Source organism: Camellia sinensis, chromosome 3 (genome assembly GCF_055761805.1).
Source record: "Camellia sinensis isolate YWXY chromosome 3, ASM5576180v1, whole genome shotgun sequence".
NCBI classification, from domain to species: domain Eukaryota; kingdom Viridiplantae; phylum Streptophyta; class Magnoliopsida; order Ericales; family Theaceae; genus Camellia; species Camellia sinensis.
In genome coordinates, this window is record NC_138963.1 from 208,233,386 (window position 1) to 208,261,152 (window position 27,767).

Sequence of the window (27,767 nt, forward strand, 5' to 3'; positions counted from 1 at the left end):
ATGGTACCCCTTGTAAACATCCAAGAAGCTCATCCTTCCATGGCCTGAAGTGGCATCCACTAATTGATCGATCTTGGGGAGTGGGAAACTGTCTTTGGGACAAGCTTTATTTAGGCTGGTGAAGTCCACGCAGACCCTCCACTTCCTATTCTTCTTTTTCACAACAACTGTGTTTGACAACCAAGTTGCGTAGTTTACCTCTGGAATGGCTTTGGCTTCCAACAATTTGTTCACTTCCTCCTCTACTACCTCCACATGAACCAACGTCGGCCTCCTTGCTCGCTGAATGACAGGTTTAGCCGACTTGTCTACATTTTGTCTATGTCAAGTGACCTCGGGATCAATGTCAGGCATCTCGTATGGCGTCCAGGCAAACACCTCTATGTTTGCTCGTAAGAATGACTCTAACTCCTTCTCCTCCTCCTCGGCCAAGCTTGAGCCGAGAAGGAAGAATCACTCTTCATCCTCTTGTTGAACCAGGATCTTCTTTAAGTCTTCCTCACTTTTGTCGGCCGGCTCTTTGTCGACGTCATCTAGGACCTCCATGTCCTCGTCCTCAATCTCTACTGTTTCTGCTTCTCGCATGTTGTAGGTAGATTTCATTGCTGCCATGGAGTAATTCTTTGCCTGCACCTAATCTCCTCAATTCCATGCTCCGTTGGGAACCGCAATAGTTAATGCAGTGTTGAGGGAACAACCCTCATTGCGTACAACCATGGCCTTTCCAAGACAACATTGTAAAGGGAGGGGGCGTTAATTGCTGTGAACTTAGTGCTTACCTTCTTGGTGCCTGCCTGCACCTCTAAATGTATTGCTCCTAGGGGCCATGTTGGCGTTCCATTGAACTCGACCATTGGGCTGTTGGACTACTCCAAATCATCTCAGTGAAGGCCGAGCTCGTTGTAACATCTGACATACATGATGTCACAAGAGCTTCCTTGGTCAATCAGAATGCGCCTTACCTAGCATTCTCTAATCTTGAGGGTTACTACCAGAGCATTGTTGTGTGGATGCTGCACCATGTCCAGGTCGGCATCCGTGAAGGACACTATTAGTCCCTAGTACTCATCTGTCCTAGGCCTCTTTTGCTAGACCTAATTCATATGCTGTAAGTGCTTCACCCTTTGAGTCTCTCCACGTACCTTGTTCTCATTAACCCTAAAGTGAATCACATTGATCACTCGAGGTCTGTCTACTTGTGGTTGTGGTGCTGGTGGGGGTGGTGCTGCAGGTGCTTAGGGTAGCCTTGCTTGCTCTTCCCTCGTTCTGGTTTCATCTACTAGGTTCCTTAAGTGACCTTGTTTAACCAGATCTTCTAGATGTGTCTTCAGGGCTTTACACCCCTGAGTCAGGTGTCCGTCCTCATTGTGGTAGGCACAGTGCTTCCCAAGTTTTCTTCTCATAAATTTGCCAGGAATCTTCTCTGGTGCTCTATAATACGGCTGGTTCCTGATCCTTTCCAAGACTTTATAAATCGGGATTCGGAACATAGTGGTGACTGCCTGTGCAACCCTCAGTCCTATTTCTTGTCTATTAAAATTTGTATTACCTTAGCCTCGCTTTGGCAAGCTGTTCATTTTCTCCTTCTTTGACGCCTTCGTTCCTAGCGTATCCTCTTCTACTCTCACATATTTTTCGATCCTGGCCATGAGCACCTCTATACTCTTTGACAGAGTCTTTGCCAGTGACTTTCAAAGCATGCAGTTATCCTCTAGGCCATTCTTAAAAGATACGACCGCTAACTCCTAATTGCACCCTGGTATTTGGTTAAACACCTTATAATACCTTTTGGCATAAGCCCTGAGGCTTTTGCCCTCGCCAATTTTTAAAGCCATTAGGGAGTTTACCCTTAACAGCTGCAATTTGTTTGTAACAAACCTAGCTACAAACATCTCGGCCAGGCCTTCCCAACTCTTCACAATTCCTTTCGGTAACTTGTAAAACCAATCCGACGTGATTTTCTCAAAGGATGAGGGAAACACCTTGCATAATAGCGGCTCATTCCCGGTGTACAGTGCTATTGAATTTAGGTACAAGCCTACGTGAAAGTTTGGATCAGACTTACCGTCATATATCTGGAACCTCGGTATATGAAACCTTTTTGGGGCCTCAAACCTATCCAGTTCTACTGAGAACGGCGTCCTTGGTTTGACGGGGGATGTGACTTCGGCATTTTGCTTCTTCCTCTAGAGGTAGTCCCTCAGATCCTCCTTAGTCCAACCAGGAGCTCGGCTGTCAATGGACATCAGCCTCTTTGGTGCACTGCTCCTGATGTCGTTATGCGTCCTCTTGGACTTCTCTTCATTCACCGTGTCAAAACAAAGTTCCTTCCCTTGAACATGTCGATGTTCCTTGACATAAGTTCCCTTGGCACGAGGTGTTTTCTGAGACTCTCCTCTCATTGATTCTCCTCGCCTGACCTTCTGCGAAGGCTGATGCGAATGCTTCTTTGCCCTGTCATGCTGAGGGACCGCAAGGATTGCTTTCTGCCCCTCTTTCAGGGCGTCGTTCTTGGCTGCTGGAATCAGCGTGTCCTCCAATGGAAACGGTGGTTGCATAACGTTATTCTGCATCATGAAGTTGACAACCGATTGTAGGTCTGCTAACTTGTTTGCCATTCCCTTCATCTCGCCTTCCCTCCTCAGGCATCTATCTTTCCACATCTAGAGGTCGCTTTTGTTGTAATACTCGTGTCAGCCTGCTTTCTTCGGTACATCTCTCTCTTGGTTGTCGTCTTTTTCCTCGGGATTCTGATCCTGAGGTTCTTCATTACAGTTCTCCTTCTCCATGTTAAGATCGATGTTTTTACCACTCCCACTAGGGATGTCGTCCCTGACTTTTTTTTCTGCCTGTCGCTAGCCATCTATTCTCTTTATGATTCCCACAGATGATGCCAAATTATGGGTGTCAATTTTCGACTACACAACCAAAGGGGGAACTTAGCTAGAGAGTACTGGCAGAATAGATTAAGCCCGAACAACCTGTCATAGAAAGATAAGAATCCGGTAGTGATTCGTCCACCCGGGGACACTCTGATAATCAAGTCAGTAATCAATATCTCTCAAAGATAACCAATAATGCTTAACTCACTAGACAGAACATAAAAAACATACCTTAGACCTACGAGGGTGCCTTACTTTTATAGCCAGCACTCACAAGATCCCTGTAGAAGCCTAGCTTTAATGGGTTTTAGCTTAATGCTTAATGATAGAGATAAACTCCTTAAGAGCTTTATCTTTATCCAGACTGAGGTCCTCCTCTATTCTAGGACTCTTGTCTCTTATCTACTCATCTCGGATTCTAATATCCCAGCAGACAACCTCGGCCTAGACGAGATCACCTTGGCATCATGACCAGGCCACGTGGCATCTCGGTTGATACTTCGACATTACCTTAGCCACATGCTGTTACTCTCAAAATATGTCCCACAAAAATAATATACGAGAAATTATTTAAATTTAAAACTTTGAAAAACAAAAGATAAAGGATGCAAATCGAAACCTGTGTAATATCACAGTTTCCTTAAAACAGATTCACCGTCTCCCGGTGGGTGCTGGAGGTATGCCGACATCTGTCTCCCAGGATACAATGGTTGAAACCAGCTAATGCAGAAGCACCTTCTAAATAGCTTCGGCGAACTTGACAATGGTTGCACTCTCTTTAACAAGAACCAAAGAAGAAGCTAACAAAAGAAGATAGAAAAAAATTGCTTTGGTGTAAAACATCATCTCCAACTTTTTATTTCAAAATATCATTTCATTTTTCATCACAAAATCTCTCTAAAAAATAACCTACTAAGTTGGAGGAGAAATGCCTTTATTTATACTAGTAGAGGAGAGGCTTAACCATGAAGACTAACATCAATGGGGTCATCAAATGTCATTAACTCTAACCATTAGGACTAGAGTTATAAAGGTTCAAAACTCCAAAACCATTATATAAATCATAATGTGTATATAATGTATAAGTTTTGAGAATTAAACTAGATGGGTTACAAAATGGATACGGGTGTTGGGTCACAACCCGATCCAAGCTCAATCTCAAACACATGCACAAACTAAGCCCAGAACAGCTCAGCCCAAAGCTCAAGACTAAGTCTAAGTCTAAGTCCAAGTCCAAGTCTAAGACCAAACCCAACACATGCACAAGTACAAGTCTAGGCCAAGACTAAGTCTAAATCTAAACTCAACATTATTGATGCCCACTTTATGAGACAATTCTCATTTACAACTCAACGATTTCGGCTCATTATTTTTATATTGCAATCTTCTCAAAACCACTCGGACCCACCTCAGCTGGCGGTTAGGTCCTACTTTAATTTCGAATTAAAGTTGTCAAAAATCCATTATTTTCCAACAATTTATTTATTAATTATTGTGACAACCTAAGAGTTTCACTGAACCAGTGGGGCAAGCTAAATCAATATGGTCCATAGTCTTAGGCCGAGCTAATTATCATGGTCCTTAATCTTAGGCTAGTCTATATATGATCATAAGTTTTGGGCCGAACTAAGTTTGTTGACTTGGAAGTTTGAATCGAGCTAGAGATGTTGATCAGGCAAACAAAGCATGCATGTTGAGCGAGCTGAACGACTTATTAGGTCATTGACCGAAGTAAAGAACCTAACCGAAGCATGAATTGGACAATTTAGCATGGTTTTTGTGTTTTTGTGTTAAGTTTCAGCTTGGCAGTCTCATTAGAGGTTAGTGAGACTCAACTAAAGCGGTTGTGTAATTGACATACAATTGTATTAGAATCTTGAGTAAACTCGGTTGTCAGCTCGGGAGTTGAGCCGTTTTACTTGAATTTTGATAATAAGGGTGTTAAAGGATAGGCTTTATCCTTTAAAAGATGGAATCCTAATAGGACTCTATGAGAAAGGAATTAGAGTTCAACTAAAATTCTATCATGCAAAAGATATAAATACTCAGAGTTGACCTAAATAGAGGTAAATACATATTTAGTTTACAGAATTTATAGAGTTTTTTTTCCATGTAGATCTTGAGACTGACTTAAGCATCGGAGGAGTTTTCCAACACACACCCACCAGTTAGTTCATCGGTGTTGTTTTACAGGAAATACGACGCCATTTGGAAGAGTTCAGATTTGATCACAAAGAATACACGTGTAAAGTATTTTTCGTGCCTGTACACAACCCATAATTATCCATACAATAAACCTCACACAAAACTCATTTTAACATTGAATCACTATATGTGTGTCGCAAGTGAGTGATTTACAAATATATATTGTATAAAGAATAAAAAAAATACAGTAAATGTAACATATAATTATAAAATAAAAATTTTATGTAAATTAATAAATTTTATAATTTTTTTCACTTACAATGGTATCATTTAATTATAAAAATTTTAAAATTTAAGACGAAATGCTTTATAATAATATAATTGTTGTCACCTCAATTAAGAAAATTTATTTATTTATATTATAATATATTGTTGCAACTTGCTACAATAATCTCTCTTTATTTCTCATGGAAGTAAACTATTTTAATTGATTATTTAACTTTTTGATTATTTTAATCTGGTTAAAATAGTTGTGTTTGGGAAAATAGTTTTTTTTTTTTTTTTTTTTGTAGTTGATTTGATGGTTACGAAAGAAAAAGTGAAATGATTATAAATTAGATGTAATATTTTGTCCTATTAAATATTTGAATTTATTTTATCTTTATTGCCTATTTTAGCCAAAAAAAAAGCAACTTGCCAAATAGTGCCTAAATAACTTGCATTAATTGCCTTATAAAAAGTCTAGGCGCATAAACGATTGAATACAGATCTGAACACAAAAATTGTGCATCCGATCACTTGTCAATTGTGATTGTCATGGCATCGTTTGCGACTGTCATTTTGATCAAAACTTATTGACTGTGACTATCATAATATCCTCCGAATGTTTGGACAATTGTCTCACCGATCGTCTGGTAAAACAGTTTTCATATTTGACCCATGCGAGTAGGTTATTATTTTAGGCCTCGAGAGCTTCAGGCATGAATGACGCGAATTTGTGGTCATCGATCGAATGGCCGGATGATCACCCGGACGACCGGGTGAAGCACTTGTCTACTGCGGTTGTCACCTTGTCGAACGCAGCTGTCAACCTCTTTACCAGACGACCGGCCAAACAAATGGTTAAACAAATTCGAGACAAATTCGTATCTTAATATTCGAGACCTATAGCACGACTCCTTGAGAGTAACATTGCTGATTACAGTTTCGTTTGGGAAATGGGTTGACTTTTTGACTTTTTTAACTATTTTAACATGGGGTTAAAAAGTCTGGTTTGGGAAGGACTTTTGGCTTTTGAATTTTTTGTGAAAAAAAGAATGTAATGATTTTTGGTTGAATGTGATATTTTATCTTATTAGACTAAAAAATTTATTTTATTTTTTGTGACTATTTTATCAAAAAAACACCCCAAAAACCACTACCCAAACATAGGCGCAACCTTACCCTTCTTCCAGCGCACGTTAGTACGTGGCTCACAAAAAACAGAGCAACCTATCCTGTAACCCACCACGCGCACTTTAGGCACACCGCCATTACAACCACTAATAATCCTACTTATTAATATTTAATTTAATAATAATCATGATTCGAACCTAATTTTACACGTTAACACAGTCTAATGTGGATTAAAACTTAATTTGCACGAATCAATCTGGGGCCAAAATTAGCACCAAATCACAACACTCATATACATAATATATCTTTTTCTTAATTTTTTGATTTTACTTTACTATATTTCTCATCATCTGAGATCTTCTTCTATATCTTGAGACAAAAAGCACATCATTTGTCGAACCCAAAAGAAGAAAGCGGTTGATTGATGATACGATCAATCGATTGATCCATTAGAGGCAATCAAGAAACATTCTTTGAATATCAAAGAGAGAGAGAGATAGATACAGATATAGAAATATATATATATATATATATAGAGAGAGAGAGAGAGAGAGAGAGAGAGAGAGAGAGATGATGGGATGGAGACGAAGTTAACGAAGGAAGAAAAGAAAGATGGCGAGGGGTGGGGGTGAGTGGGGGTATAATGGGAGAGGGAAATGGTGTTCGTACAAGCGAACCACTCTCATCGTATGCTCAATCAACATTGGCGTTGCTCTCTATGTTCTTCACTCTTTGTACACTTCGCTTTACATCTATTCTTATAACGATTCACAAAACGGTAAGTGTTCTTCCAGCTCCACACCTAGTTTTTATTTTGATTTCTCCAACCCATTTCCTAATTGGGGCTTTTTCATATACCCAATTCCCCATTTATAATTATTATTTTTTTCTAATAGGAGTTTCTTGTATACAGTTGTAAAGTACACCCCAGATCAGATTAGGAAAATGGAAGATTCAATTCGAATACGAAAAGCATCCGAACCTGTAGAGCTAATTAAATTGGTAAGGCCCATTTTAGGTTTCACCGAATCTGTGTACCATGTTTTGGAATTTTTGTGATAAGTTTAATTGGATTGATAAAATATAGTGTAATGAGGAACATTTTGTTGTGATAAAAGGTAAAAGAAATCAAGAAGGAATTTTTAAGTGAACAAAGCCCCGTCAAATTGCCGCAGCACTTGAAACAGAAGATAACGGATGAGATCGTTGGAAGGTTGAGGGGCTTGAGAGCCGGTGCCAATGTGAGCGAGCAGCGAGGTCAGTACATTTTACTTAAACAAGTAACTTTACCAATTCTGTTCATTCTTTGCCTGCATTGTGATGTTAGTGTTAATTCATATTTGGTCCTCTATTCTTTAGCCTGTTACAATTGTCTATACTATACTATATCATCTTTTTCTACTTTAATTCTGCTTGGAAAGTTGCAATATAGAACAAGATTTTAAACATTGTCTCTTTTACACTTTGGCTGTTTCTTGAAAATAAAACTTATTTATGGAAGTTTATGGGGACTTTAAGCCATGTTACTTTGAACCTGCTTGCTTATTTAACATTGACTGGCATTAGAGTTGATGCCAACAACGACAATATTTTGTACAAGGTGGAAGTCTAATTCTGTTGTAAGTTTTCATAGTTTTTACTTAGTTTGATTAAGTGGGCAAATAGTCAAGTGCCTTAGATTTTGTTGAGCTGTAAATTGTTAAAAGTTGTGGTAATGTTAAGCATATAGCAGTGAGTTATATAGTGGATGTATTAAACATTGGCAGTGCAACTTGATGAATGAGTGAAAGATTATAAACTGATTGTTTCCAATTCACTATCACATAGTTGGATCTTTTTCTATTTTGTTTAAGGTTGAATTTAATTTTGACAGAAAACCTGCTTCTTTGGAAGCCTATATATATGATGGGAAACTCCTAAAACTTTGGAAATCCATTTTCTATGACCTAGGAAGCATAGATGCGGACACAAAACATGGGTATATACAGTAATTTTCAAAAAATAGAGACAAGACGATAGATAAAATATATGTTTTAGATACATAATAATAATTACATTTATTTGTTATATATATATATATATATATATATATTTTATTATATCAAAACAATTAGAGAGATTTTTCCCCCATCCTATATATTAGAAAAGAAGTGTTAATGAAAAGTGTTAATGGCTATCTTGAAATGCCCTAAACAAATTGGAAGTTTTAGGCTTCGGACTTAGGAATTAATAGGTATGAATTCACATTATTTTGATTTTAATCATTGACTTGAGATATTTTCTTCAAATTTGTGTTGTGTTTTGTGTATTTAAGTGATGGGCACACACATCCTACAAGTATTTGAAGCATGTTTGGTTCTAATTTTTAAAAATAAGACACATTTCAGGGGCATGCCCAATATGTATCAAACATAACACAATCCTTTCTTAATGTGATTCTTATCTGACTCTTTCTCGAAAGAATATGTGATTCTTGCCCTATGCTTGCAGATCGAAAAAATTGTTAGCCTATGTTGTCTGATACAAATGGTTATGCATTGTAAAGTGATCTTTTCATCTACAAAATATTTTCAGAACTTGTTTTAGTTAATGGCTAACAAATTAGCATAGTTTATTCAGGCATTTGGTTGTGTTGGTTGTTTTAAAATTTTTAAGAACAAATATGAAACAGGTTTCCATTTATTTTCTTTTTTGATAACAAAAGAACATGTTGATACTTATGGTGTGTTGTGCTTGGATTGAGAAGAAAAAAAAAGCGTGATTTTTGTTTGGTTAGGATGCGTCTAATTGCTATTTTTGAACAAAGGCTCCAATTTCCAAGTAGGGAAAAAAGATTTTTGTGAGTGCAACCAATTATCTAATTTATTTGATACGTGCACCCAACAAAAATTATAGAGGTAAGGTATATATAGGGGAGAGAGAATTTAAGAAAGAAGAATAAAAGTAAAGAACCTAAGATAAATGATTAGACCCATAAAGATTATAATAATAACAGAGAACTTATGAAACAAAAATAAGTATAATAAGAGAGAAACTCATCTAAATCAACGATTTCTATGGTCTATTATTGATGGAGTAATGCTAAGGGCCCCAAATGTTTTACCAACATTTCTACTAAATGTCTAACATGGGTGTGAGACCACATGGGACTGTGGGTCCTACACCCATATGAGACATTTGATAGAAATGTTGGTAAAACATTTGGGGTCCCTATCATTTTTTCTTCTTGATGGGTCATGGTGTCAAGTGTGGATACATGGGTGTGAGTCAAAGGGCACTCACTTTATACAAATAAATCAAAAGTTGGGTGCAAGCATAGACAATCTCCAAACACTCCATATAGATAGGATAGGAAAGCTATGGCCTCTTAGGAATTTGAATATATGTATTATTTAGAGTAATGTATAGCATTTTATTTGGTTAAGAACCCCACTTCGACACTCCCTGCCACCAACCAAAAGAAAGTTACCAACAAGAAAATAAAGAAAAAGGTGAGTAAGCATAAAGAAAAAGTAAACTATAGAAGGAAAAAGGTACCAACAAGTTGATTTTGTTCTGGACATGATATGAGTAAGCATCAATCTTTTAATTGCCGCGAAACAAAGACTGGAGGACATTCTGATGCTTAAGTCAGCAAAGGTCTTCAAATATAAATGACAGTGTTCTTGTGTTTTTTTGTATCACATACCTTGGCCAATGAGGTTGTAGGTCTATTTGTAATGTGAGGATCCTTGCTATGTAAGTATGCGTGTTGCCCAAGTTCCATCGTTTAGAGATTTCCCTTAATGATAAGATATGGTGCACATCTTTTTTTGATAATCTAGGGTATCTCACGCCTTGCCCAGCCCAATTGGGTCTGGGTTACCTCATATTTGAACAATCAAGAACTAATCCTTGGAGGCACTAAAGTTAAAGACCAGGCAAACCTCTAGTGGCCACATCTTATTGGTAAGTCTTGTTGGAATAAGTTTCTTATGTTTGAGGAAACTTCCTTATCCCTCATCTCTTTAATGAGGTTGTGTCCATATAGGTTACTGAATTGTTATTTTGATGGTGTTGACATGCCACGTGGTGGCTCTCATTAGAATTATTGCTAGCTTAGCCAGCGTGGGATCCAAGCTATTTCTTTTATTATTTTTCCTTCCTCACAAACAACTAATAATAATAATTAAAAAACCATTGTTAATGAATCATACTCTATGTGGTGGTGGTGGTTTGGATTATTAATTATTTCACTCTTCTTAAGAGTGTGTTAAGAGCTGCCTTGAAATCTAAACACCTTCAATGTATCCATCAAAGGAGATGCTGCTGCCTTGTTAATGTAGGACCCACAAGAAGATAATAAATTGATTATTACTATTAAATGGTTATTTTTGTTAGGAGCCTTTGATTTAATGTTGCTCTATTTTCTTTCTATTAGGACTTTTAATAACTTTTGTGATTTGATTTGAGTCTTACTAGGTATTTATGTTGGGTGGGATTAGTTTGAGAAGGTTTCCATGCGTTTTTAGGGTTGTCTACAACCTATAAATAGGAGTTATCCCTCTTGATCCAACTGCACCAATGTTCAAACCTCAGGGTTCATATCAAGGAGATGCATTGGGTAAATATGTTTAGGCTCCTGCCTTGGTCAACATTCTCTGTCTTCTTGTAGACGCCTCTCTCTCTCTCTCTCTCTCGGTCAAGGTGAGTTCTATGTGGAACCTTGATGAAGGGTCATGAGTCGGCCGGACTCCCCATGATTGAGGCACCACCCCAAGAGGAGGTTCCTGAGCCCTGTTCCTCAACTAAATTGGCATGACAAGTATCAGAAGATATGCACTTGAGACGGTGAGCCACTAAGCCGAGCATGCCAAGCGAAGCGGCCTAAGAGTTGCCTCTTGATGGCTGCCTCACAAAGGATGACTACCTCATGGAGAGGTACTATGGCGATGACTTGGGAAGCCATGTCGGAGATCCAGATGCATTGGGGGTTGGATCTCAGATGGACCATCTAAAAGTAGGTGGTTGGATCTCAGATGGACTATCTGAACCTGTCAAATTTTGTTGAAGTTGAACTTGACTTGTTGCAATGTGACATTCTAACTAATATGTTTGAGGTTTGCATAAACAACATCAATCTAATCAGTATCATGTGGTTTGGCAAATCTCATGATTTAGGCGGATAAGGCATGTTTGGATTATTATTATTTTTTAAATTCAACTCCGAATAAACCACAGGGAATTGCTTGTAAAGAACACCTTAATTTTGTTGATATCCTGCATTCAGGTGATCATTTTAAAAATCCTGCTAATAGAACCCTTCCAAAGTTGAATTTGTCCATCTTCACAAGAATTTCATTTTTGGTCTTCATCTTAGCGAATTTGGATTATGAAAATGTCCCTTATTTTGAATTTGCATGATCAAAAGAATGGAATCTGTTTAGGCAATGACGAGAGATGATCCTTCTTCAATTGTCATTGCCTCTTCTCTTGTAACCAAATCTATCAGGACCTTTTTCCCTGGATATTGCGAAAAACATTTTTTTTATGCTATGGGATGAAGTGATTGATGTTAAAGCTCATGGATATTATATTGCCCTTAATTTAATGTTTTATGTCCACTATTTTTGTGATACATTTGTATTGAACATTTGACGATCTTTGGTTGGTTGCTGCATCCTTGCAAATTGTCAATGATTCGTAAGCGTCCTTAATTATTATGTTTTATTTCTTGACTAATGGACACATTCTTATCTGATATTTGATTATCAATTGGTTTGTTCAGTATGTATTTGGTTTTGATTTGATGTCTCCTTGAAGATACATTGGCATTTTTAATTGTTTCATGGACAAACGAGTCTTTAGATCTGATCACACTCTGTCTCTGTAGTGTTGCTTTACATTTACTACACACTGAAAATCTTATTACTAGAATTACCAATGCCACATCACACAGAAAGTAGCATTGGTTATCCTTAGGTATATTTCAATATACTTTGGGTTTGATTGAGTTCTCAGAAGTTGTTTTCTGATTTTTTATATTTTTTTATTTTTTTTGGTTGAAAAATTAGAAACTAGTTTGACAAAACTAAGCACTACAAGATATTTTTTTGAATTTTTAAAAATTATTTCTCCCAACTAAAAAGAAAACTATATGAAATTAATGATGAGTGTTTTTTTTTTTTTTTCCTTTTTTCACCAAAATATTTTTTCAAAATTTTCTAGAAAACTTACTCTGAAAACTCAACCAAATAGTATAGGGTAGTGGGAAATTATTTCTTGTTGAAGTAATGGCAGGGGTTGGATTTGGGTCATGAATCTAGTTACTCTAGACTTGATAATGTAGTGCTTTTATATACATGGTTGATTCAAAAGGTATTACCTTAAATTCATATTTACTATGAAGTCAACAACAAATTTGTAGTTGTTCTTAAATAAATTTGGAACCAAATGGGTTGTGTGTTGGAGCTAGAGCACAATCTTATTGCTAGTTTTTTCCCTGGTAATTCCTCGTTATGGATGGTGCACCGGTGCACCAGTGTAGTATTTTCTGCCAATCTGAAGGGGGGTATTATCTCTGTGTCTACCATGGGATCTTCCAAGGAATGTATTGGAAAAACCAAACCAACCCGACCAGACCCTTTGGTTCTCGGGTTTTCTGGGTATTTTGTGCACCCTTAATGATAATAATGTGAAAAAACAGTTGTAGTGAATTGTGTAATCATTTATCTCACAATCTTTTTGTTGTCTATAATATTAGCTCCCCTTATCTTTCCTGATATCCTATTGATATTGTTTTCTATGACAGAAGCTGTTGAAAGCTGGCGCAAGGAAAAACTAAAAGAAGCAAAACAACTAACTCTTGGAAAGACCTTGAGCTCAACTGTTCCGCCAAAGGAAGCTGGTAGAATCTCCTCTCTTATCATATCCATGTTTGGAAGAGTTATTTATTTATTTATTTTTGTTTTTATGGGTTTGAAGACTATTTGGCCTATAGGAAATATTTAAAATCCATCAGTAAGAATTTAAGGCGCTTTTGTGACAATTTTTGTCTAGAGGTATCATTGTTACTTAGAATTGCAAGGGGATATGCTTGTAGGGACGCTTGCAAGAGCTTTAGAATCCGGTTGGAGTCAGCTGTCAAACGAAATTGGTCTTTGGATACCAGTTGAAATCAATAATGAGGAACATGATGACAAACCGGAGGGTGCAACAGATTTCGGTAATAAATCAATATTTATTTTGCTAGTTTGAAGAATTGATCTCCAATATATGCCCTATTTTGAAAAGGCAAAAATTAGATTGTATTGTTTTCTTGAATTGATATTTACTGTGGCATGTATGTTCTCTCCAGATGATGAAATTTTAGCTGGAAGGCAACTTCCTCCTGAATGCCACCCTGAACTTCATACGGATTATGATGGTGCTGCGGTCAGATGGGGCCTTACCCACCGTAAAGAAAGTGCATATGACTGTTGTCAGGCTTGCTTGGATCATTCAAAACGTGCCAGACCAGGCGAAAAGAAATGCAATATATGGGTATATTGCCCATCAGAGACAGGGTGCTATTCCCCCGACATTTATGAGCACAAACATATGGAGTGCTGGCTCAAATATGTAAGCATTGGCGTACCTTCTTATGAAGTTATTAAGTTCTCTTTTTTAAATAAAACCTAATAATTAGAAGTAAAAGCTAAAAGCACTGTTGCTCCTGCTTTATTTAGGCTATTTTGCCTCACAAGTTGTAAATAAAAGCTGCACTAAACACTCGGGCACAAATTTTCATAATAAAGGAATGCTATAAGCAGCCCCACAAGTTTCACCAAACAAGGCCGACCTATTTTGCAATTTAACATTAATTTCATCTGAATTTTTGGCTGTTCTTGCTCTGATCTTTATAACACAGGCGGAAAAACCCAGGGTGAATTTCAAAGACAAGTATTCGGAATCTTATAGGAACTCCCACCCAAATGTGCCCGTGATTGTTCCATGGGTCTCTGGTGTTGTTACTGCATAATTGGTTTCTGTCAACAATTGACAGCGAACTTGAAGACGGTAGAGTTAGAAACTGTTAACTGTGTTGTGGAAACTTTACAAATACTACCTACATGAAGCCCCTCTGCAATTGTAATCTCTAGACTCGCCATATGCTCATATATCAGTTGGGGCTTTCAACATTTGTCTTTTTTGTTGTTTCACTCTTTTTGATGTTGGTCGGATTTTGTTGATGATTGATTCATTGTGGTGGGTTTGGTGCCGATGCTTTGAAGTTGAAGTCCGGTGCTAAACTGAGAAAAAAGGGGCTTTATAATAGTCAGATGTGCAATTGTGCAAATGCTTGTGCCCCAAGGATGTAATATGATAAATTGTTTCAATATATTATTGGTATTGTCAACTTATAAGCATCGCTCATTCTCTCTCTCTCTCTTCAAATATTTTTAACTATCTCGGCCATGCATGATTGTTAGAGCATTTGGTTTTTGGCAAAACTAATGCAACGAGTATTCAATAATTCAAACAATATTGATTTTAACATTTTCCTTTATCTTGACTATGTTTGATTCTTTGAAATTTTGTTTCAAATTTTATTTTGATTCTTTATCTTCTAATTGCAGTAGTTAAGTCCTAATACTTTAATCCTTATATTTTATTGTGGTTGTCAATTTCTCATCTTTATGGTTTGATATGAAAGTTGAAACATAAATAATTATAATGAATTTTGAGTAAAAATTAAAAGGAGAAAAGTATTTTTTTTAATAAAAGTTTTTTCTCTAATATTTTAAAAATGTGCTTACATTGTTTACATGAGTCTAAATTTTAACTGCAAATGATAAGAGGAAGATTATATTAAAATACACTTAAAATTTAATAACTTATTTATTATAATTAAAAACTTGATGATTCAAAACTAAATTTTACAGATGAAATTTGGAATCCTACTTTTGATAAATATAAATAATAGAGCATGCCACCTATGGGACGTCTGGAAATTTTGAATAAGTCTAAAATAATTTAGTCAAAACAATTATGAGGTTGAAATTAAAACTTGAACTTAGGTCTTTTGTTCAGAAATTTATCAGATAGCATATTTTAACTTCATCATCAGGTGTTTGGAAGGAAGCATCCAAGTCTTAATATCGGTTAAGATAGGACATCTACACCATCATTTGATAATAAATAAAGATTTCACTGAGCAGCTTTCCTTCAATCTTAGATCGGTCTGGAGGCTGTTGTTGGGCCCGTGGGAGCCCACTACTTGTCCTGTTTTGATAATCTGAACCGTTTAATGTGTAAAACTTGTCGAGTATTGTATGACTGTAAACAATCATATTAATCAGATATCGATAGTTATCTCATCAAATCATTTTTTTGTCAACCGTTAATTCGTTCAACATCTATTTTGTTTTGTACAAAATTGATTTGATTACATAACTATCAATATCCGATCAACATGATTTTTTATAGACATATAATACTCGATGAGTTTTACACATTAACGGTTCAGATTATAGAAATAGGATCTACAGTAAACCTCTACAAGTCCAATAATATCCTTCAATCTGACCTAGAACAAGAGGGAAGCGACACCCTCTTCAAAATCCCACCTCAATTATAATTACAATAATTTTTCGTTATTGTTTTGTAATATTTTTACCTAAATCCAAATTTCTGCAATTTACCCCAAAACTTATCAATACTATAAAAATACCCAATTTAAAAAACTAGGTCAATTTTTCAGCCTCTCTCTTCCGTCGTCCGTCTTCTTCTTCGTCTTTCATCGATCGTGACGAAGATCTCAGCCGCCGGTACTCCCAGCAGCTGATCGCAGCTGTCGGGTATTGCCTAGCTTCTTCTTGAATTCTAGAATTAAAATTTGACGAGCTTGATTGTGACCTCTCTGTTTCTTGTTTTAATGTTAATTTTGCTTTTGGGTTTGATTGTAAAAAATTATTGAATGATTTTTCTGTTCTTTATAAATTGATTCATTCTGGGAAAAAGAATGTCTTGCGATTTGTGGATCAATATAAATTGATTTTTTTGTTGTTCCCTCAACAATCAAAAACCATTTTTAGGCTAGTCATTAAGTTGTTTATTTATGCTTACTTCTTTGTTTATTTGTGTTTTGTGCTTTCTCTGTTTTTTATTTTAATTTTTTCTTAGGGTTGTGTTTGGTTCATGGATTTGAAGAGAGATTTGAAAAGGAAAAGAGATAAGGTAGGTTGAATGTGAATGAAATCTCCCAAAATCCATGAACCAAACACAAACAGACTAAAAGAAAAGAAAACTGAAATGGATGGGTGGACGGGGCAGAGATGGAAAAGGAATTGTTTTAAGAATCTTCTATGGAAGTGGATAGGTTGTTCAATATGGTTTTTGGTTTGGAATCCTTTTGAGCTCAAATCATGTGTTATGCTTGTAAATTGTAATAGTTAGCTTAGCGGTGTGCGATAGCTAGGCAGGTAGCTTCAATTTGGAAACTCATGGCTCGCCTAGCAAAATTGTGATGATTGTTCCCAAAATGCAGTGAATTCTACAATTGCTTTTGCTTCATTTGGGTCGTGGATTTCGTGAGGGAAAAGAGACAAATGAAAGCATTTTTTCCTGTTTAGGTACCATGGAAAAGAAGAAGCAGATAACAAAATGGAGAATTTTTACTTTAGATGTCATTTCTCTTATTTTTCATGATTTCCGATAATTTTAGAGAATTTTTAGTATTTTAAGTAGTAGGGAAAATACCCAAGGAAACTGGTTTCCTCATTTTCTTTTCCTTTTCCATTTCTGTTACAATTTCCCAACACCAATCAGCACATTACAGCTTTAGTGTGTGTGTGTGTGTGTTTTGAAGTTATTGCTTCCTTTGGTACTGTTGAACTGTTTATTGTTCTTGGAAAGTCTTGAACTGCTTGTCTCTCAATTTGTCTTCAATTGCTTGCCTTGGGATGTTAATATTGTTGTTAGAATTATAATATTGTTCTCATCAGTACTTTATTTAAGATTTAGTTATTTTAATTTTTAGTGCAGTTCCTTTATGTATATTTCAAAAAAAAAAAAAAAAAACTAAATGTGAAATGCTTTGTGCATTTGCAGTGGAAGTGGTTTGTTACAAGCTACTTGCAATTTTCAACCATGCTTTTAGGCAAAAAATTGATTGGTAAAACCCATTATGACATTCTAGGTGTGAGGGAAGATGCAAACTATGAAGAAATCCGTACAAGCTATCGGTCCGCCATCCTCGATTCCCATCCAGATAAATTGCAAAAGACATCCGAGACTTCCTTTCCCAACCATGAGTCGGGAAATAGATTTCTAGAGGTGCAGAGGGCTTGGGAAATCCTCAGCAACTCAAAGTCGCGCGTGGCTTATGATAGTGAGTTACAAGCATCATGGCATGATTTTGTAGCTGCAGAAGATGTTGGTTTAGAGGATTTGATGGTTGAAAATACTGGTGAATTTTTGGAGCTCTTTTACCAGTGTCGATGTGGTGACTACTTCTCCATTGATTCTTCTGAGTTGGAGGAGATGGGGTATCAATTGTTGAGGGATGGGAGTAAGATCTCTTTACATATATCAGATGCTACTTTGCCTTCATCAATTATTCTTTCTTGTGGTTCTTGCTCTCTACAAGTCCGTTTGTTGATTAATGCAGATATTAAGCTTCAAACCAACAATCATCTGTAATATAGGATATGGGTTTTGCTTAATTTATTTTGGCTGATGATCGTTTCTTATCAATGATCTAACAGTCTATTTTTTGTTGTCTCTTTTCAAATGGCAGAGTAGGTGTTTTGAGGCTGTCTTTCAGTTTGGGAAAAACATCCAAAAACTGGAAATGCATTGGTGCTGATATTTTGCCAAAATTTTTAGTATTTGGCTGTCTATACGGGTTTTGATGTAGGCAATTTCTGTTGGTTGTTTCTTTAAGAATATTGTTTGTTATTTGTTCACGTATATAGACACAGATCAGTGTAATGATTATTCTTTCTTCTTCTTCTTCCTTTTTATTTTTTTTTTCTTCCTTTTTTTCTAATGAATTTGGTTTTAGTTTGGGGCTGCCTCTTTTTCACAAGGTGAGACCTACCCATTTGAGATTGGGTGTTGTGGATCCTTCTAAATTGTGGATTAGAAATAATTGTCTACATTTGGACCGGCTAAGAGAACATCAGAAAACAATAAAGATATGAATCAACATTAGATAAAAATGTCCAGAAATGAAAAAAACGATTGAACCGTTAACCAGTCTGGACTGAATCAATTTGTATAATTTGATATGGTTTTGTGAATGATAGGTTTTTAAAAGTGGCAACCGTAGGCCACACTTCATGTATGCAATGGTTTTAGTACTTAAGAGTGTAGTGATATTGTTGCAGTTTTCCTAGAATGTATACCAAACAACCATTTTGTTACTTTCTGATCTTTTAGATTAAACTTCTATTGAGGGAGTATTATTATTATTTTTATGAAATTTGTGGTGTAGAAGTGATGGTTTGGTGCCACGTCTAGTTTACTCTTATCTTAAGCTTTAAGTGAAACTCAAAATCTCCAAATGTGGCACCTCAAACAGGCATAGTAAAATAGCAACAAATGCATACATCAACTTGTCACTTTGATGAGGTGCAAATGAATCAAGTTGTTTATAAGCTCATTTCATTAAATAAATAAACAAGTTCGAATTATTTAAATTTGTTTAATAAATGAGCACAACTTAAATAAATTCAGTTCATTTATTATTTATTTAAATAATAAAATAAATATATAAATAATATCTAAAAAATTTCTCATTGTCAAAATTCAAGCCAAGCTTGAACATGCTTAATATTAATGAGCTAAGCCAAAAGTTTAATTAATTGTCAAGTTGTGTTTGAATGTGATTTTCAAGCTCGATAAACAAATGAGCTGAGTTCAAACTCTACAAAACTTAGATCGGCTCGACTTTACAAAAGTCTGTTTTCTCTATTCTGATAACGATCAGATGCTGAAGTGAAATTTAGAAGTAATTTGTTAAAACTTTCTTATCCTGTTTTAACGTAGTCTTTACCCCAAAGGATAGAAGTACAGAATATTTGGATAAGCTGAGAGGCCACTATCGCACGAAAGAGTTCAATTTTCACATCAAACCAAACATGAATTATAAATATTCACTTCTATACATAATAATATCATTCTAACCCACAAACCCATCAATAATTTCCACCCAACTCTCTCCAACAATGAGCTTACTTTATCATGAGGAGCCACCAAATCCCACCAGCAGATGCAAATTCCTCACCTCAACCCTCAAGGATGCTTTTGCCAAGTGCCAAACGTGCCGTGGACGGATTTCTTCAAGAAACGCGGATGAAGAGGATTCAGGAAGCGATGTGGATGATGATCAAGAAGTAGTTTCTAAAATACCAAAAGCTCATTCAAGTTCAAGATCATTTTTCTGGCAACATACTTGTCTTTTTTTGGGTTAAAATCTTACTGGGTATGATCTTTCTTTCAGGTAGTTGTTTCAGAGATTCGAAGCAGAGCAATGGAAGCAAAAACAAGACGTAAAGCCAGCTTTTCGATGGATAGCTTTAACTGGATCATCTCTCCAAGTACCGGAGAATTGTTCACAGCTCCAAATGCAATGCAAAAAAATGAGGACAGTGATCATGAAGAAAAAGAGGACTTCTTCTCTGTTGGCAGTTGTCTCTCTCGCTGCTCGACTGTTAGAAGTGTGGAAGAATTTTTTTCTGTCAAGACACAATTTTCTCGGTGTTCAAGCTTAAGCAGGCTTGATTGTCGCGATTTCAGGACCTTTGTCGTTCAGGAGTTCTGGCATGGCATTGATTATCAAGAATTGTTGCGTCGGCGCTCAATTATTCAAGAGTTTTGTCACTGTAAGGGGTGGCCTTTTGGCCTCTGCCGGAAGGCTCTACTGCTTCCACCTCTGCCCAAATCTCCATCGGAGTCATGGTCATGGCGTAAAGGTGCTAGACTGGTGAAGCTACCTTGATGAAATGATGTTTTCCTGTAGTTCTTGACTGCAAAATAATGTGAGAATAAAAAGTGCATTTAGTGTTGACATTAATGTAATAATGCATAAAAGAAGATTTGAGTTGCAACTGAAAAAGGAATATACCTTTCCATTGCTAATGAGCAGTTTCATCCACTTATCTCTTATTTGTTGAAGAGATGAGTGCTTTGGTGAGTGCATAATAGTACTAAAAAGTCTAAAATCATCTTGTGGAAAATGTCATCATCATCCATTATTATGTCAACAAAGCTATGTTTATATAATTTCGACAAATATACATCCAACTGAAACTTGCAAATAGCATCTGATCAAATTTTTTTAAAGTGAATGTGTAATTTGAAGCTTTTTAAGGCGTATGCCTTGAGATATCAAGGCGTGAGCATTTTAATTTTAAAATTTAATATTTAATAAAAAAATTAAATATTTTAAAAAATGTTAAAAAATTAAATTAAAAAATTTAAATACTTTTCTCCTCAAAGCATTGAATATTGCACTGTAGAAAAAAAAAATTGCCTTCATTGAAAGTGAAATTAATATTCTTAGTCTTGATAATTGAGTTTCTCACTTGAGTATTAATTTTGTGTTTTTTTCTTGATTGATCGTTTACTACTATAAAATATAATTGTAAAAAGAATTATGTTTATTTTTTGCCTTTTTATGTTTAAACCATGTTTAACAATAGCCTAATGCAACATGTTCATATGCGTATTCATATCCTTATGCATAAAAGACGTATGTCTTGAACTATGATGTGAAACCTTTGGAGAGTATAGCCTAAAATCAAAGTTATGATGCATTTTACCTTAGTATTGAGGCAAGCCTGAATGAGATGTTTAAAACTTGGTTAAATTGCAAGAAAAATGGTTGAGAGCACTAAAAGTGGTGCTCTAATAGCACCACTAATAATAACACCACTAATGATGTGGCAGTGAGTCCCGCCCACTGCCTATGCCTTTTTTTTTTTTGGCATTCCTAATGCATTAATACTATTAGTAGTCTTTTTTTTAGTGGTATGAATCATTGTTGAAATTGTAAATACATGAGACAATCACAAAATAATTGTATTACAAATGAGTTTCTTTTTTTTTTTTACGCAACTCTAACACATATAAAGAGTTGGACTAAGCACAAAAATAAATTTACGCCACGCACACAAAAGTGTTACACCATCATAAAAATATATTTTTCTGCCACTGAAAAATGTCTCGTAACTCAAATTTTGTGGCTCAAAAGTGGCACATTTTTCCCATTGAAATGCAATTTTCCCTTAAAACTTTGCACCTGATAAAGTATACTATATGTATATATATATATATATATCACTATTTGCATTACCTCTTTATTTTCTTTTCTGTTTTTATTTATTATTATTATTATTTTTATTTTTATTTATTTTTTATTAAAAAAAATCAAGCGAACTTTTGTAGTGTAAAATTTTCTTCTTTGCGTACAATTTTGCTTAATAGCACCATCCTTCATCAGCATCATATAATATCCTAGCCACGGTATTTATTTAATACTAAATCTACTTTAGATGATGCTATAATCTTCCTACATAAGGTAATCAAACACTATTAAATACAAATTATACTCAACAATGGCTCAAAATGACAGGACAAACTAATGGCAAACTAATATTTCTAACCCAAAGGAAACCAATTTCCTTACATTAGCTTTCTGATGTTATGTGCAACATTAAGTTGTAATTATTAGTTTCACCAAACTTCATTAAAAAAAATAAAGAAAAGAAAAGAAAAGAAGAAGCAGAGCACATGAGACCAAACTAGATTTATTTAAAGAGTAATGACAGCACTAGTAAAATGTCTGAAAGAGGAACAAACATGAAAAAAGTTCCCCAAGAGAAAAGACAACACGAAGACATGATGCGTTTAACCATCTCCAGAAACTAAGCTCTGTGCTCAACATAGGAACCTGAAAGTCCAGAAGTCCCCAGAACTGTAACCTGCAATCGGAACAGAAACTGATTTAATAATTAAACATACTTCATATTTTTGACAATATTGCACAAAAGAATGGTTACAGGCATGAGTCGTAAAATTCATGATAGTTGATATTCATTTGGCCTAATTAGTGGTCGAGACATAGTCACACCATACCTGCATTTAAGGATCTAGACCAATTTCATAAAAAGGGCAGCCCAGTACACGAGGTTCCTGCTAAAGCAGGATCTCGGAAGGGCAAGATGTACACAATCTTACCCCATTTTTGGAGAAACTATTCTGTGACTAGAATCCATAGCATCAAGGACAATAACGGTAAGCATTACCGTTGGGCAAAGCTACCATTTCATCTAGACCAATTTCATGTACAGCCAAAAAAAGGGAGCAGCTCAAGGCTACTGACTTATTTCATCATGTAAAGTTTTTTAAGACAACGCAAACCTATTTAAGGAAGGGGTTTTCCCACAGAACAAATGATCTGAGTTTCCTGAAAAGATAAATCTTCATCTAAACTTGCCCAAACTCAACATAAACCCAAACTAACACTATACACTATTGCATACATGCAATTATTTACAGATCACGCAAGTTAAAAGACAAGCTGATTGTAAACACAATTTGATGATTACTTTAGTGTGCTTTCATGTCTGTTTCAAAAGAACTATAGTAATTGGTTAGGTGCCCACAATATGTAGCACATTAAATCTCACACACCAACAAAATAGGCTTTCATAAAACTTACATATTGTGGTATGGCTGGACTAGAGTGCTCTAAATAAACATAGTGACAAGAAAGCAATGTGCAAAAATTGCAGTACCTTTCCCCACTCAGAACCAATACCACTGCACCTCATCTTTAAGTGTATCATTTTCGTTCCAAGCTCAGTTTCAATTTTCTTACGCAAATAGGTCTTGTCTGGCCCAAAAGCATCCAAATATGCAGTGTATCTTTGATAGACTGTACGCAATGCGTTTACAAATTCCTCCGGCAAGGGTTTTACATCCTACAATAAGTAGCAAACTTTTAAATCATTAGACCCCAAGAACTTGAGAGACAGAAAAAAAAAAAAAAATGTCATTCTTCCCATATAATTTATGTCACCTCTCCACCCAATCCAGTGCTGTCATCAATTGCCATCCTCAAAGACACGAGCATCCCACTAAACTCCTTGATAGCCTTAGCTGCACGAAAAACATTTGCCATAGCTTCTTGGGCTGCCTTGTCATCTGTATTTTTAGACAAAACCTTATTTGCATCACTGATGAGTGTATCTGGAAGCTCATCCCAACTTGCAGCCATTAAGTCCTTAAAAACAAATAGAATTTCAGGGTCTTTTATATCAGGAAAGTGGGTCACATCTTCATTCCAATGGCCATTGTGAAAGGAGGCCGGTAATCTGTATGTCACAATATGAGACCATAATTCAGAAAAAGGAAGCTGAATATGAAAATAACCTATGAGCAAAGATGTACAGAAACTAACAGTGAGGCAGCATAGGAATGCACATGAACCAATAATCAGATGTTATTTTGTTTATCAAGGAACTCTCTCTCACTACTTATCATCCTCTCAGCTTCAACCACGGAACTAGTGCTATCATAACACGTTAATACCCGGGTGGTTACGCTATGGACCGCGCGTTTTGAAATCCAGAATAATTTTCAAAAAATGATAAATTTAGTTAGTGTGATTCTAATTTTTTTATTTATTTATATTCTTTTTCTTAAATTTTTTCCTTTCACTGAGGCATCTTCCTAAATTCGAAAGCATATAAAAAAAGTAAAATAGGATGAAAAAATACAAATATAAAAGACTAGAAATAAATGAATTAAATGAAAAACATTTTGTAAAAAAAATCCCCAAACTAATGGAATGTTTGGGTGATGGATGAGAAAGGAGGTAATTCCACCTTAAATAGGGAAAAAAAAAAAAAAGGAACAGTGGACATTAGATTACAGTGCACTAATAGGTCACAAGAAATAAAATCAAACAGGTGAAGCGCTCAAAAGAATTGCACACTAAATTTCATAAATACATAAATTCTTGTCCTAAAGAGAAGAATAATATGTATAACTAGGGCTGCAAACCAACCGAGCCGAGCCGAGCTATGCTGAGCTCGAGCTCGGCTCGGCTCGTTTACTTATCAAGCTCGTTTATTGAACTCGAGCTCGGCTCGATAAGGAGCTGGGCTCGAATGAAACTCGAGGTCTGTAATAACCCTCATCGCTGCTTACCGATAAACATTGATTACCGTCAAACTGAACTGATTATGACTGATAATTGAACTGATTAAAGTACTGTACTGATTGACTGAAAACTGGAACTGAATTGACTGAGTCTATCTGTTTAATTGTGCATCTATCTGTTTGATTGATTATTTGATCTGTTCGTGTTTTAGTGTTTAAACTGTTAATTGAAGGCCTTATCGGCGGCCGAATCGGGAATTGATTGATGTTTTATGATCCTCATAATTAATGTAATTTTATGGTATATTTATCTGAAAACTGATTAGGTATGATTAAACTAGATTAAAATGAGTTAATTACAAAGTTTGCCGTAATTACCGTTTTGCCACCGAGTGGCCCACTACCTAGTTATGCTAGAGCCTTGCATACTTGACTCTAAACATCTCTTAAGCTCCATTTCTTGCACACAAACCGGCCATAGGGAGGCGAGAGTAAGAGATTGAGTTGTTCATCTTGAGTTCTTGAAGATTTGGCTTAGACAACTTGGAGAATTGAAAGTTGATTGTTGATTTGTGGTTTTACACTTGTAATTGAAGCTCTAAGTAAGAGAATTCAACCTTTATTGATGTGTTTGAGCTTGTTCTTGCATGATTCATGTCAAAATTGAGAATTGAGCCATGATTTAGTGCTAGCATGATGTAATAGAGCATAATTCATGCATGCATGTTAGTATTGTGGGATTTTGAGTTGAGTTCATGGCAAATTGTCACATGCATATCCATAATTTTGTAATGGTCCATGTTTTCAACTTGTTTTTGGATCAATTGGCTCCTTAGAGCATCAAGTTGAAGCTTTGAATTGATTTGAATTCATGCATGTTTGCATGTTCTCCATGTTCATGAAAATGGTTTCAAATTGGGTTTGAATTAAACACCCTTGGGCTTTGATTTCTCAAAATTGAGCTTTGAACTATGTTATTCTATGTGTTTACAAATGTTTTTTGGAAATTCAGCCCAAGAGGTCGAGTTTTGAATTGTGAAAGCTTGGTTTGAGCTTGGAGGTGCAATCTGGGTTTTCCAGATTTTTGCACTTCCGCTCGAGCGGGGAATTGGGCGCTCGAGCGGAGAATCCGAGCATCCAGTATTTCTCTACACTGTTTTACAGTCCGCTCGAGCGGAGGATTAGGCGCTCGAGCGGAGTCTTGTGTCTCAAGCTCGAGCGGGCGTCGAGCGGAGATTTCACCCATCCAGTACTTTTACAGTACGCTCGAGCGGGAAAGTTGACGCTCGAGCGTGTACCTTTGTTGCATGTCCGCTCGAGCGGGGAAACCTGCGCTCGAGCGGGACTCTGTTTTCTGAAAATTCTGAAACTGTTTTCTGATCACATCTTTGCATCTCATCCCATTCTAGGCATTCTTAGGCCTAGTTAAAGGCATCTTACTGAGGACATAGATGTAGAACACATCGAGGCATTAGGGGTTAAGTTACTATATTTCCCAACTGTGTAGCTTAGTGTGTGTTCAACCTGTGAACTGTGTAGGGTTGGCGACTGGGGAGGCACGCTCTAGCATACCGTAGCCCAGAACTCTGTGAGTAATGATTATGTAAAGATATGTTCAAAAATGATTATTTTCTGAACAACTGAACTGTACTGTTTCTAAATTGAATACTGTTAATTGAATGAATGTATGTCCTATATTCTGAACTGTATTGTGGCATCCTTAGCACCTACTGTTTACTGTTACTGTTACAGAGATCTCTGTCGGTTCCCTTGTTGGAACCACTACTGTTTACTGACTGATGGCCATCACTACTGTTCGGTCTTTTAAGACCTACTGTTTACTGTACTGTTACGCTAACGGATGTACCACATATGACTGTACTGACTGAACGACTGAAATACTGATTTAATGAACTGTTTTCATTACTGTAAGGACATTTATTCTTAACCTCTTTACGCATTATGTTATTCACTGGGCTTTAGCTCACTGCTCATATATATATGTAGGTGTTCAGGCACCAGACCGCGGCTAGGAGCGTCAGAGTTACTCCAGTTTTGTCAGGCCAGCCTATGTGCCTCACTGCGAGGTTCCGAGCCTATCGTGTTAAGGCTTAGGGGTGTTTTACAAATCCCCCTTCTGTACTGTCTTACTGTTCTGTATAGACTGAATGTTTACTGTACTGTTATGCAGGGATCGAGTCCCTAGTCTGAATGATTGTACATATTGTGTATACTGTTCTGTACTGTTTATGTATAAATGTATGAGAAGTCTTTTTGCATGCAGACTGTCACAGCTCATTGGGCATTGTTTATTTACTGTATTGGTTTCCGCCGGGCCCTGAACTCTGTTTTACTGTACTACTATTAAGCAGGCCTTCGGTAATCTCGAATTTTTGGCCAGTTACGGTGCTAAACCCATAGGGTCGGGTTTGGGTCGTGACAGAGTGGTATCAGAGCAATACTTACCACGAGTTATACCGCACACACGTGTCCAAATGAGCTATAGGGTGTCCTAGAAAGTAATAGGGCATCACATGAGCATGATAAGTGTGTGGTTATGTTATGACTGAATCATGTTAAACTGTTAAACAAATGACTGCTTATGTTTAAAACTGTTATAACTGCTTATAGTGAAATGGATAATGCAAACACTGCAAATGAAACTGGAACCTCATCCTCTGAGGCCAGAATGGCCAGACTGGAACAAATGATGGAACTGATAACTACAAGAATGGACCAACAACTGAATCAACAACCTCCACCTCCTTATCCGGTACAGCTGGAACAAAATGTGAATGCGAATGTACAAGATATGAATGCTAATGATGGGGATATAATAGCTCTCACCCACAAGTTCAGCAAAATGAAACCGTCATCCTTTCAGGGAGGCCTTGAACCGTTAAAAGCTGAAGCTTGGGTTCTGGAGACTGAAAAATTGTTTGAAGTTTTCCCGTGCTCTGAAGCACACAAAGTACTGTTAGCCACCTTTACATTGCAAGAAGAAGCTAGAAGGTGGTGGATGCTCATCCGTGATGAAAATACCGTTCTGACTTGGGCTCAATTCAAAGGAGCCTTATTTGAAAAGTACTTCCCTCAGTGTGTAAGGGACAGAAAAGTAACTGAATTTGAACAGCTGAGACAAGGGGCAATGTCTGTGGCTGAATATGAAACGAAGTTCACCGAGCTTGCTAGATATGCACCGCATATGGTGGA

General features: G+C 36.4%; 3 protein-coding genes across 4 annotated transcripts; 2 read left to right on the plus strand and 1 right to left on the minus strand.

The window, feature by feature from the left end:
• The first annotated feature begins 6,593 nt into the window (after positions 1-6,593).
• LOC114270331 (uncharacterized) lies at positions 6,594-14,803 on the plus strand. The gene is made up of 7 exons (XM_028211798.2): positions 6,594-7,200; positions 7,336-7,424; positions 7,541-7,679; positions 13,213-13,308; positions 13,504-13,626; positions 13,759-14,021; positions 14,311-14,803. The coding sequence occupies exons 1-7, from the start codon at positions 7,035-7,037 to the stop codon at positions 14,419-14,421; spliced, it is 987 nt and encodes a 328-aa protein (XP_028067599.2). The 5' UTR covers positions 6,594-7,034; the 3' UTR covers positions 14,422-14,803.
• A 1,248-nt stretch (positions 14,804-16,051) lies between these two features.
• Positions 16,052-20,525, plus strand: LOC114270334 (uncharacterized). Of its 2 annotated transcripts, XM_028211800.2 has the most exons (4): positions 16,052-16,240; positions 17,493-18,079; positions 18,181-19,780; positions 19,888-20,525. In XM_028211800.2, the coding sequence occupies exons 2-3, from the start codon at positions 17,532-17,534 to the stop codon at positions 18,293-18,295; spliced, it is 663 nt and encodes a 220-aa protein (XP_028067601.1). In that variant the 5' UTR covers positions 16,052-16,240; positions 17,493-17,531; the 3' UTR covers positions 18,296-19,780; positions 19,888-20,525. The 2 variants fall into 2 exon arrangements, with proteins under 2 accessions (XP_028067601.1, XP_028067600.2); XM_028211799.2 differs by lacking the exons at positions 16,052-16,240; positions 17,493-18,079 and having other exon boundaries at positions 19,613-19,780.
• Positions 19,487-24,007, minus strand: LOC114270350 (succinate dehydrogenase subunit 5, mitochondrial-like). Its single transcript, XM_028211819.2, has 4 exons — positions 23,851-24,007; positions 23,470-23,764; positions 23,186-23,371; positions 19,487-22,369 (listed from the first exon to the last, which is right to left on the minus strand). Exons 2-4 carry the CDS (start codon positions 23,665-23,667, stop codon positions 22,313-22,315), a joined length of 441 nt encoding a protein of 146 aa, XP_028067620.2. The 5' UTR covers positions 23,668-23,764; positions 23,851-24,007; the 3' UTR covers positions 19,487-22,312.
• Between the last annotated feature and the right edge of the window lie 3,760 nt (positions 24,008-27,767).

Coding starts and splice junctions, on each gene's coding strand:
- LOC114270331 (XM_028211798.2), top strand. CDS start 7,035: ATGGCGAGGGGTGGGGGTGAGTGGGGGTATAATGGGAGAGGGAAATGG. Junction 7,680..13,212: donor CAATGTGAGCGAGCAGCGAG/GTCAGTACATTT, acceptor TTTCTATGACAG/AAGCTGTTGAAAGCTGGCGC. Junction 13,627..13,758: donor GGAGGGTGCAACAGATTTCG/GTAATAAATCAA, acceptor TGTTCTCTCCAG/ATGATGAAATTTTAGCTGGA.
- LOC114270334 (XM_028211799.2), top strand. CDS start 19,613: ATGAGCTTACTTTATCATGAGGAGCCACCAAATCCCACCAGCAGATGC. Junction 19,781..19,887: donor ATGTGGATGATGATCAAGAA/GTAGTTTCTAAA, acceptor TCTTTCTTTCAG/GTAGTTGTTTCAGAGATTCG.
- LOC114270350 (XM_028211819.2), bottom strand. CDS start 23,667: ATGGCTGCAAGTTGGGATGAGCTTCCAGATACACTCATCAGTGATGCA. Junction 23,372..23,469: donor GCACTGGATTGGGTGGAGAG/GTGACATAAATT, acceptor TACTTATTGTAG/GATGTAAAACCCTTGCCGGA. Junction 22,370..23,185: donor TTGGTTCTGAGTGGGGAAAG/GTACTGCAATTT, acceptor TTCCGATTGCAG/GTTACAGTTCTGGGGACTTC.